General features: G+C 34.8%; 1 protein-coding gene across 4 annotated transcripts in view; it reads right to left on the bottom strand.

The window, feature by feature from the left end:
* LOC106661764 (carnitine O-palmitoyltransferase 1, liver isoform) overlaps positions 1 to 12,483 on the bottom strand; it is a 32,042-nt gene that overhangs the window by 8,488 nt on the left and 11,071 nt on the right. For all 4 annotated transcript variants that reach the window (XM_014385400.2, XM_014385382.2, XM_014385391.2 and 1 more), the window contains exons 2-11: positions 8,098 to 8,259; positions 4,431 to 4,561; positions 4,249 to 4,358; positions 4,019 to 4,185; positions 2,292 to 2,413; positions 2,009 to 2,210; positions 1,752 to 1,951; positions 1,480 to 1,684; positions 1,305 to 1,412; positions 1,207 to 1,232 (exon numbers count right to left, since the gene is read on the bottom strand). In XM_014385400.2, coding sequence (XP_014240886.1) covers positions 1,207 to 1,232; positions 1,305 to 1,412; positions 1,480 to 1,684; positions 1,752 to 1,951; positions 2,009 to 2,210; positions 2,292 to 2,413; positions 4,019 to 4,185; positions 4,249 to 4,358; positions 4,431 to 4,561; positions 8,098 to 8,238 — 1,412 coding nt within the window. In that variant the 5' untranslated portion in view covers positions 8,239 to 8,259. The remainder of the gene's footprint in view (positions 1 to 1,206; positions 1,233 to 1,304; positions 1,413 to 1,479; positions 1,685 to 1,751; positions 1,952 to 2,008; positions 2,211 to 2,291; positions 2,414 to 4,018; positions 4,186 to 4,248; positions 4,359 to 4,430; positions 4,562 to 8,097; positions 8,260 to 12,483) is intronic.

Below are 12,483 nucleotides of genomic sequence, written 5' to 3'. Positions count from 1 at the left end.
CAATCATCGGCGGATGGTTATACACCTCTCTCTCACACGGCCATCAAAATCACACTGGATTCTTTCTGTTTCAGTTTTCATTCTACAGAAATTGTCAAAGTAAGCTGTGGAAATTGACCAAGCTGCAAGGTGTGCCAATTCCCCAGTGACATCCGAAGCCTTGATTATGATCCCATGCTCTGAACCAAGTACCAGCATCAACCTATTCAGGCAGAGAGAGCCCTGATCCTTCCACCAGGCTTCCCCAGACAAAGTATTAAAGTTGATTTCTTTCATGTGCTTTGCTAGGGATTCCCTTTTGACTTGGGACAGTATACACATGCCTGGCTCATTTTACTTTATACATAATCAGATTTTCCTTTGTCAGATGCCTTCTGAAGCATTGAAAAGCTGACTATTTCTTCACGTGCACTCATGTGCAGACCTACAGGTAGACCCACGTGTCTGAGGGATCAATAAGCCTGCAGCCCAGTTGATCTCCTTCTCAATAAATCGAAGAACTCTGTTCACGTCTCCTGTGAGGGTAGAAAACATCAATGACATGGAGAAAAGCAGACAATTCGCTTGTTTAAAGGCCCATCTAGCTGCAACATGGTACATCTATCTTGCAACAAAACTCCTCAGGACTGTCAGGACGTGGTCACTCAAGTGGGGGTTCGTCACTCTACCATTGTTGCCAGGGAGGACAAGCCTATCAACAGGTCAATCGCACTAAAACTTCCAGTACTTAAATCAATATGTGTACCAGTGTCTGGGTCGAGACAGTCCGGTTGCCAGTGGGAATAGATGGAAGAGTAAATATTCAGTAATGTCCAAAACCATGATGCCAGATGGGCACTCTTGGTTCTCCTACTGCTGGCTTTTCACTGAGACATTGCAGGCAACATTGTCCAGATTTCAGCCGAGAACAGTTGTTATCGCTACTGATGCTTCAGGAAGGGTGAAAATCTGTATATGTATAACGTGTCTTATTTCATTAGACAATTATTTTAGTAATATGACGACTTGAGGTAGCAATAAGTTAACAAGCAAAGATAACAGGAAACAAATTATGAGAGAGTCAGCGAGAAAGAAAATAACACAAAATTTTCCATTTTATGCGCAGAGGGCTGCCAATTATCATTAGATATTTGTCTGCCTTATGAACTAATAAAGTACTACTACTGGGGGGGGAAAAAAAAAAAAATCAAACCACTTTTAACTTACCAAGAATGCTCAGAATTGAAGCCAATCTACAACAAAAACCATAGTATATTGTAAAAATATTCTCAAGTTCAAATTGATACAAATGTACAAACTCTTACCCTTCCATTGTTTCCAACACACAAGGTGAAAGATTTGTCAAACCATCTGTCATAACCCTTTCCATGAAGTAAATTTCTTCCATAGATGTCTAATTTGTGTGGTTCCTTCTGAAATGCCATTTTGTAAAGAATTCATTCAATAATAAGTGCAGTCAGATTGAAAAATAAAATCTACCTCATCAAATTCATAAGGAATGTCATCCAAGGCAACGACAAAAGCAGATTTCTCAATAGCATCAAGACTGTGTCGATTGGTGCCTTTGAAAAAGTGCTCCTGCCTCGTATTGGCCCAATGCGTCCTCTCACCTGCAGTGAGAGCAGCAAGCTTTTCTTCTCCTTCAACAGGTTCAGATTTGTCCTCCAAAATCATATTTATCTGACTGAAAAATGGACAAAAAGTTAACAAAAACATTCACAATTATTAATAGCTAAATATGGGACCCTTACATTTCAATTTCACAAGGCAAAAGAATTCTATTTTTGTAGTAAATTAGGACCTTAAAATATCTCCCTTTGTGATAAACGACAATATGCTTTGAATCGGAGTAGTGAACAATTTTATCTGTTTCCACTCCTGGTTCCCTTGTTGTATTGAATACTCTTTCGTATTGCCATGAACACAATGGAACTATCCCTTGAAGTAATATCTACAACGTACATAATTATTTTATTTTTTAAATCAAAATTTTTTTAGATATTCTTACAGGTTCTAATTCCTGTCTTTCTATTAATCTCCTGTACTGGAGTATCGTATGAATGACAGTAGCAGCTCTGGCTGCCTGGTTGTTTGTGTGAAACATGAGTAATGTATCTATTCCGTAGAAATTTGAATTAACGACTAAAGGAGATCTACCACGGAGATAAACGTACTCCTCCCACCAATCAGACACATAGTTGCTAGACCACCTAAAATATATATTTAAAAAAAAACATTAATTTAAAATGAAAAAGTAAATCTTTACTGTGATCGATATAAAAGAAAATTACCATGATTTTAGAGCGAGGTATCTTTGCAATTTCTTGCCGATTCCATTTTGAAATTCTTTAGCTAACTTTTCCATACGAATGTATTGTTCATCATTTAGTAGAGGACGGACACTTCTTAAATACTAGAAAATTATTTTATATTGTAAAAACCAAGCAATTTGTTGTGAGACTTCCTCTTGGGGTCTGAGGGGTGATGAACCATTTTATGATAGACCGAGCAATGAAGATTGCGAGAAACCTTCATCTGACAGACGAAAACAACTATAGGCAGACCGAATTTTCTTTGTTTCTGGTTATCCTGATCTCTGTTATGGTCTGTTCTCACAATTCAACATTTAAACATCTTCGGAGGTGAATTTATATGATTTTCATTTTTAAACCAAAACCTAGATCACAATGATCAGAAATAAACTGCATGTTCACCTCGCAGACTTCAGGAAAAAATCGCAAAATATACAGGGTGTCCTTTCTTTTTAGATGGCTCGGCTAAATTTCTCTTGAACAGAAAACTTTACCCACCAAAAAAGTATTTAACATTTTTCAGTCTAGTTGAAAATTTGTTTAAAAAATTATAGGGATAATTTTAAAAATTCAGGACCAGTACAGCTTCAATAATTCAAATGTTCAATAATTCCTAAACCTACTGGCATGTTATTTTAAAAGATTTTTATGCTGAAATCAATGCTGCATTTGATTTTAAACTGGTCATAAAAATAACAAAATTATGGTACAAATTTGGTTATTTAGTTTGTTTCATTATCAATTCCAATAATTTGCTTTCTTACTGTAGTGAAAACATTACATTTTTTAAAAATAGTGATTTCAATGATTTCAACAAGGGAGCTGCAGATTTTATTAAAATCAAAATTCCTCTTTCCATAATACTGGAAGGGTTTTTGAGTTTTTTAAACAAAAAATTTGAAAAGTACTCCAAACGTACAATTTTAAGGTGTATCGCTCTCATTTGTCCAAGTGTTTTGGGACACTGATTATGACAGGTGTTCATTGCAGAAATGCTGATTTGGGATACTGAAGGAAAAAATAATTTAATAGAAGGACTAAAACGAGGTTCACTACAAATGGTATACTGAATCAGTGGAATTTTCAAACCTCCAAATTTGCTCGATGATCTCCTTTGCAACAACAACAAAGAATGATCTCCAGTTTGAGAGACCTCATAGGGGTGGTTAAAAAGAGCATTCTTTGCACCATAAATCAGGGCAGGCAGTTTGAACTGTAATGAATTTTTTTAAATTATTTTATTTTGTCCATAAGATATTTTCAACAATTTCTTATCTTTAAACAAAAAGTTATCTTGGTAAAAAATTAAACAAATTGCTAACAAAATGATGCGCTTTTTTCCAAAATTATGTTATTATTTACCAATTTAAAATCAAATTGAGGCATTGATTCCAGTCCTTTAAATTGATGTGCTGGATGATACAGGGTTATATCTGAAATTCTGAAATTTTAAAGTTGTACTCATCCTGAACCCTAGTATATATATATATATANTTTTTCAAAAGCAAGTAGCACTGTGGTGATTACCAAGAAAAAAAAGCAAGTAGCAATTTTCATCTGAATTGAAACATTAAATATTTTTTCTTTTTTTTAAATTTTTTATAATGATATCTGTCCAAGGGAAAATCCAGGTCTTCTAAAGAATGACGCTCTGTATTTAATATTTTCATTTAACCCCTTAAAATAAGTAACAGTGATATACATACACGACACATCGTTTCAGGTACACTGGGAAGTGGCAATCTGGGAAGTGAGCCCTGAAAACTGTACAACATCGGTTTACTTGGGCCTGTCAGTGTTTTCACAGCCATAACCCAAAGACGGGTTTTCAGTGATATTTTGCTTCCAGGTCCTCTTTCTTCATACATCCAACCTAAGCATAATTCATTAAATTATTTTCTGAACAGAATAATGATTTTATATAATTAAAACACACCTTTGTACATGAAAAGCAACTTCAATGCATATCTTAAAGAATATGTCACGCCCAACCAACACGCAACTGAAAATCCGCAGCACGCCATTATTTGATTCTTTGTTGACTTTCTAAGAAATATTTTATAAACGTTTAGTTTTATTATAATGAATATTTTCTGTAGGGAATAAACATATACATACTCTGGCATATATAACAGAAGCTCTTCTATATAAGGGATTTTAACTCCTGCAAAATGGCATCCTGTCATAACAGCAACAGTCGCCCATAGACTGTTAACAGGAGATGGAAACAGTCCACTTTTTAAGTTATTCTGAAAGGAAAAATAAAATAAAAATCTACTCACATTTAAATTATCTAGAAATGGGAAGTAATCTATTTTTAGGAGTGGTGAGTGGGCCTAGATTAAAAAAAGTGATGGGGGCTAAAATGACCTAGATGTTGACAGCTCTTGTAGCGCAACTTCAGCATGCCCCTGACTGCCAAAATCCGAGTTGGGTGTTTCTCCTGGCTTGCTGGTAATTGTACAATACAAAAAAAGCAGGTATTGCCAGCAGGCCGTGAGAATTCAGTTCAACTCTGTACATTTGCAGAATTTCCTTATAAATATAATGTCCAACTACAGGTCGAGTGTCTTGGACAATTGGTCAACCACTATACAATACTTTCTCCATATTATTCACAATTAAAACTTTATGTGTGGTGATTAGTGACCATTAATCGATAATTATTCAGCAATCGTGTGATGCGGTCTGGTGTGATGTAGGTTTCAGAAAAACATTTTCTTTATCGTGCCAACGTTCAATCTTTATTGAAATCATCTTCAGGGCTCAAAGTGTTTGTCTTCTGTGACATTGTACCATTCATGCGTGTCGTGTTGAGAGTGCCGTGAATAATAAAACTTACAAAAAAATTTATAATTTTAAATTCCAAATGAACTACTCAAATGAAATTACAGTAGAAAATACAAGCGGCATCAGACTGGGACAAAAACCTTTGGGAGGGTAGGGATGATACTGGGAATGATATTAGAGCTGGGCAACCAGCTGACTCCGCCTGGGTACTTCTGGCCTTACTCATCCTGGACAATACCGCTGAGTTAGCCAAATCGTCAACTCTGCCATACATTTACCAATCTAAGTTCCAAGAACTATGCCGGTTTTTGGCTTGGCTTCACAGATAGATCTAAGACTGGTGAAGGTGTGGGGTGCACCTGTATTGTAAGGGTGCATCCATTTCATGGTCGCTCCCCCTCATTGTAGCATTTGCACAGCAGAATTGTTTGCAAATTGGGACACGCTTGGGGTTATTCGAGACAATGGTGGCTCTGACTACCTAGTCTACACCGACTCCCTCAACGCAGTTGTTGCTGTTTGTAACAGGTCTTCCGTCGACCCTCTCGTAGGGGTCTTGTTGGAAAGATACCTTGAACTAGAGCATCTTGGCAAAACAGTGGTTGTCTGGGTACCCGGACAAGGCACTTAGGTCTGGAAGGTAATGAAAAGGTGTACTTGGCGGCTAAGGCCGGGACATCCCAACCTCCGGCCTTAACCACCATGAGCCTCCTGACATCAAAAATCCAATAAAAACATGAATATAATAAAGTGGAGTGTCAGTGGGCTGGATCAGCAAAAATCTTACGAGAGGACCTGACTCATAGAAGAAATTAAGAATAGGCCATGCAATGTTGACATGGACACTTTTAGGCCGAAGCCTGCATATGTGGAGAAAGGTTTGCTCGATGTGTCCAATCTAATTGAAGGGTGCAATTTCTTGGCTCCATATAGAGGGATGCCACCCGATATGAGACTGGGTTTGAGCACCGCAGCAAGTATCTGCGTCCCTTGTTTCGATTCTTGGAGGAAAGTGTTGTTTTATTGTATTGTACATAGTAATGATAGTTTTGTGTCCCTAGTGTGTGTTGAAATGGAAGAATATTGAATACTTCGACAATTGAGTGAATGGTAAATAAGAATGAATTTAAGAGTGAGTAAAAGTGGAATGGATTTGGATTTAGGAACTGATTGCACTGAGGGTTGAAACGATCTGGCTGTTGATAGCCCTGTAGCCCAACCTTGGTAGCTGGATGGATAAGACCGAGATCTGAACCTGGACTTTTAACATGCCGGTTAGGTAATTCTCAAGGCCTCCGGTAATTTATTGTAAATTACAAATGGTGGAGTTGCCAATGAGCTACTAGAAGTGATTTAGTAAATCGGTACTCCTTTGAAATTGTGTGTATTTTCTGCATTAAAACAGACTGATGGTAGTCATAGACATTTTGGCTGTTCTGCATACAATAATACATCAAAATGTATCATTGCCAAGACAATCACATTTTCAATGACATCATTATGAAAAGTGTTTTTATATTTGAAGAAAGTCTACATCTCAGGTCACTGACAATACACCTAATCTCCATCATCGATCTACTAACCTTCCTTCTGTGCCCTACAAAGTCCTTTCTGTCATCATTTACATTATACTAACAGTGTATTAATATAATTTAATTAAATTTACTATTGAATAAGAACATGGAAGTCCTGAAACTGTGTTGGTAAACAAATCAATTGGAAAAACAGAATTAACAGAAATTTAAAAACAAATTAACTGTTAATACGAGTATGGGAATGAAATTATCAATCAGTACGTAATCTTACATCCCCAAAGAAAATCTAAATTTAATAACTTTACAAACCAAAATTTAATTTATATAATTTTTTTCTACAATAAAAAACGCACTTCCTTAATCTTGTATCAAAATAGAAATTCATTAGTGCCAAAACAAAAGTAGTTAAGGCTCACAACAAAACAAACAAGATGTGATTTTTGATAATATGGGAATAATAAGATAACAACTTGTTGCAACATTATGTGTTAATTGTTTAAACAATAGTAATTTTGCAACTTTTACAGAAATTAATTAAAAATTTAATTTCTTTTGATTATTTCCTCACGGCAAAATGAAGTGTATTTTTACTGTTCTAACAAATATTAGCATTCCATTTTTTAAAATACTCAAAGAAATAGGCTAACCAACAAGAATAAATTACAATTATTGGAGTACCCCAATGATAGCAAAAGGATGTAAATAATCGACAAATCTGTATATATTTTGCTTGGTTTATATGTATTTCAATTGGAAAATATACAGTATTAACCTTAACAGGTGGCATCCTACAAGCTCTCTATATGGAGCCAAGTAATTGCATCCTTCAATTAGTTGGGACACATTGAGCAACATTTCTCTGTATACGGGGGGGCTTTGGCCCAAAAGTAAGTGTCCGTATGTCAATCTCACATGGCCTATACTTAATCGGGTGAGGATGACCCTTCTACAAGTCAGATCCTCTGAGGGCCACCCTTAAGGGCTCTTGATTCAGGAGAGTTTCTCTGCCGATCCAGCCACTGCCACTTGCTTTTAATCATGTTTATTATTGCGCGTTTTTAGCATCAGGGTGGTTAAGTCCAGAGGTTGGGATGTCCTAGTCTTCATCCACCTTTTGGTTACCCTCCAGACCTATATGTCTGGGTACTCAGACATTTTTTTTTTTTTTTTTTTAAGTACACATATTTATACAACTTTATATCAGTGTAAGTACAACGTTGAGGGCATCGAAATTAAAACAAAAATGAAGCAGATAGGAGAATCATGTTAAAAGATAATTTATTATATTTACGCGCCAAACTTTGGATGACAGTCGAAATTACAATTTGGTAAAAGGGGGTAAATGAAAAATACGCCCTGTAATGGCATTCACGACGAGCAGGGAATATTAAATTCCTCTCAAAGTACCGTGAATGGCTCAACAGACTGGTAATGGAAAATTTTAATAATCGCCAGCTTACCTTGAACCTCGCTAAACGCTTCTTCCAAGACCTTACACCGGACGCCCAGACCAGGTGAAGAACTTCCCGGTCGAAGTTGACGTCCCATCCTTCGTGGGTGATCGAAAAGGAAAAGGCAACGGCCGAATGGGCTTCCGCCATCGCAGTTTCACCAAATCAAATCTGAAAACAAAACAAAAATTGAGCTGCTAGCAATTTTCATTATTCAATAACTCTCGTCGTTAAATATATCTGATCAGATTTTTATTTTTCGAGATGAAATTCAATGCCAAACACAGCCGAGGAAGAAAAAACATTCTAATTGGCCTCGTACGTCATAATTTGTTTTTAGAACAAACAGGCTGCATGTTTACATGTTTGAAAGAAAAATATGTAAAATAGGACTTATGAGAAAATGCGAAAACAGTTAAGTTTACTTTAGAGCTTTTACGTGTATTGACCTTTTGGTTTGTTCTTTTCCGGTCATCGTGCCCATTTTGTCTGATAGAACAAATTTAAATCTGTATTAAAATAGGATACAATAAAAAAACATTATACAATGCTAGAAATTCATTTTTTTCCATATCATACATGTGTTTGTATAACTTAAACAATGGTTATAAATCCCAGGCTCTGAAGATGATCTCAATAAAGATCGAAACGTTGGCACAATAAAGAAAATGTTTTTCTAAAACATACTTCACACCAGACCGCATCTCACGATCTCCAAATAATCTAGAGCTTAATGTTTCGAGGTAGAAAAATGATCCCTTTTGTCATATAATTTTTTTTTGTGTGTGATCAGAAGAAGGCCCTATTATCATCACGCTAGTGGATGATAACAAAGAGACCCACCCACATGACGTAATTCTTGTTTTGGCTTGAGCTTAATCAAACTGTTTTCTTGATACAAAAATGATCTTTTTTTGTTATAAAACTGGTTTTTTGGTGATCTAATACAGAAGAAGACACTACTATGGATACACTAGGGTGTGAGAGTCCCACCGAAGAACATACATAAGACCGTACATATTCTGACTTTGATTTACTTAATTAAACTGTTTTCGAGATTAAAAAAATGAATTTTTTAAATTAATTTTTATTGTTTTGGTGATCTAATGTAGAGGAAGATCCTATTATCAACACACTAGTGTATGATAACAAATTGACCCACCCACGTACAAGAATATATGTACGTAGGTGGGTCTCTTTGTTATCATCCACTAGTGTGTTGATAATAGGGACTTCTGATCACACACAAAAAAAATTTATATGACAAAAAGGATCATTTTTCTACCTCGAAAACATTAAGCTCTAGATTATTTGGATAGCGTGAGATGCGGTCTGGTGTGACATAGGTTTTAGAAAAACATTTTTTTTATTGTGCCAACATTTCGATCTTTATTGAGATCATCTTCAGGGCTCAATAAAGATCAAAACGTTGGCATTATAAAGAAAATGTTTTTCTAAAACCTACGTCACACCAGATCGCGCCTCACGATCTCCAAATAAACACTAGTGAATCATGATAACAAATTGACCCAACGTACTAACTGTTTTTGAGATAGAAAAATGATCTTTTTTGTTATAAAACTGGTTTTTTGGTGATCTAATGCAGACGAAGACCTTATTATCAACACACTAGGGTATGATACAGAGAGAGAACCGACGGACAGATTGAACTGTGACACATTCTTTGCCCGAGTAATTCCGTAAACCAACCGGTCAACATTTTCCCAATATTTTATAAACCCATTCGTGGAGAAATGCGATGTCTCCTTTTTGGGTGGGCGGAAGAATGTGACGACCCGGTAGTGCAACACAAATAGAAAAGTATTTCAGGGTTCAAACCGTTGGCATTTCAATGGGCTCGAGCCAGACGGCCGTTATACGACGCATCTAGACATTCGGCCTTATAAATAAACATCAACGTACGAGAAAGTGTTGATGCCTACAAAGACGCACTTCGTTGTTTTCGAAGATAAAATATTTGAGATAAATCTCCAACAACCTTCTCAATAAGAATAAAAATTAAAGGATAACAAATTCCGACATTTCTCCCTGAGACCTTCGGCCCGTCATACTAGGATAATCGTAAATGACTACACGTTAATCGCCCCTTAGACCTCAATAGGAAATCTCACGTTTTAAAATCTAATAGACATAAAAACTCTATTATCACAAAAAGAAAAGAACAAAAATCAAATTGTTAGAGTAGAGAGAAATATATTTTCCTTCAGTTTTAATGAAAATAGGCTAGATTATTTTTTAAAGACAAATATCTCAATCTAAATATATTGATGTTATCAAAAAAACAAACTAATAGATAAGCTTTGATATTGTAGGCCTTGTTTAATCAAGAACAGAAATATTCTATTTACACTTTTTTTTGTTCTACTCTCAAGTATGACATATCTTTTTCAGGAGCTAGATTTATAAAAAGGCTTTAACATAGGATGCAGGAGTAGCGTTTGTTTGACAAGACTTGAAATAAACCGCTCGTAATGTGTGTTATTATGGTTCTCCGTCATATCCCTTTATACCTGCCAATTAACTGATTTTAACACACGAAACTGAAACTCTTACAGTAGAAAAATATAGGACAAAAAACAAAGTAAAGATTCGCCTAGAGAATTGCCAAACACAAGCCGTCATTGTTTTTAGTCTATTGTATTTTACACATTTTAGACCTTTACGAATCAACTATGACTGTATTTTCACAATGGACGGTGGAATCGAAAACGATAAAACTGAATAGAAATTGAAGTTAATAAAGTGATAAAAATACATGGAGCAAAACCATGACGTTTGGGAAATTAATCGCAGTTAATCATTCGATTGAGCAATCGCCTTATAATGACCACATTCCAACTGACGTCGATTTTGACATGTTCTGGATCTACATTTTACATAAAATTTCCTACTAAACATAAAAATTTCCAGAACAAGTTGATTTGTATTAAAAATGAAACTATTCCAAAACCAAATGCAATTTGTTTTTCAAACGATGTTATAATAATTCTTAAACAAATTCAGGCCGATTCGAATATTTCTTACCTTAATTCAAATATCGCCAAACCTATTTCAACATTTTATATAACAAATTGTATTTTAAATTTAATATTTCCGAACTCAACTGAAATTTTTCAAAATATAAATCAATTTTTCACAAATGAAATGGTAATACCAACCCAAATTCAACTTTTCCCAAACCAAATTCTAATATTTTTAAACATAATTTTACTTTTCCCAGTCTCCCATATTATTAATATCCCTAAACCAAGTTCTAACAATTTCAACCACAAGTTCATGTCTCGAAACAGAATCAAACTTTTACTTGCCCAATTGTAATAATTCGGGATCCAATCAACGGAAATCAACAATTCAAACCCAATTATACTTTTTTTCAACGGCATACTTCAACCCACTTCAACTTTTTTCCAAATCAAATTAATTTTTCATAAACCACTTGCTAAGAATTCCAAATCCAATTCTACGTTTTATGAACCACAATCGAATATTTCCAAAGCTAATTCAATTTTTCTTAACAAATTAATTTTTTACGAATCTAAACCTATTAATTCCAACTCCAATTAAATTTTCCCAGCATTAATCAATTTTTCGGAGGCGAAATTTTAATCATTCCAAACCCATTTCTATTTTTTTTAATCAATCGCATTCTAATATTTCCAAAGCTAAATCATTTTTTCACAAACCAAATGCAAATAAAATGTTGAACCCGATTCAACATTTTCGTAATCCAAATCAATTTTCCACAAACCTAGTTCTAATAATTCCAAACCAAGTTCAATTTTTTTTGTCAAACCAATTTTTTCACAAACCAAATGCTGATAATTCCAAATCCGATTCAACTTTTTTGTAATCCATATCAATTTTCCTCAAAGCAGATTCTAATAATTCCAAATGTAGTTCAATTTTTTTTGTCAAACCAATTTTTCAGAAACCAAATGCTGATAATTCTAAACCCGATTGAAATTTTTTGTAATCCAAAACAAATCTGCACTACCCAAATTTTATTAATTCAAAACCCAATTCAACTTTTTCCTAATCCAAATCAATGATTATTCGGAAATCGTGAGACTAATCACCATACATCCAAATCAATTTTCCACAAACCAAATTTTAATTTCAATTTAATTCCAAACCCAGTTCAATTTTTTTTGTCAAACCAATTTTTTCACAAACCAAATCGTGATTATTCCAAACCTGATTCAATTTTTTTGTAATCCATATCAATTTTCCACAAAACAAACTCTAATAATTCCAAACCCAATTCAATTTTTCTTTGTCAAACCAATTTTTCACAAACCAAATGCTGATAATTCCAAACCCGATCAACCCAAATTAAATTTGCACTAACCAGATGTTAGTTATTAATTCAAAACC

This window comes from Cimex lectularius, unplaced genomic scaffold (genome assembly GCF_000648675.2).
Source record: "Cimex lectularius strain Harlan isolate CLEC.00 unplaced genomic scaffold, Clec_2.1 scaffold44, whole genome shotgun sequence".
Taxonomy (NCBI): domain Eukaryota; kingdom Metazoa; phylum Arthropoda; class Insecta; order Hemiptera; family Cimicidae; genus Cimex; species Cimex lectularius.
The sequence above is the reverse complement of the archived record's forward strand: the minus strand, read 5'-3'. Positions and strand labels throughout refer to the sequence as shown.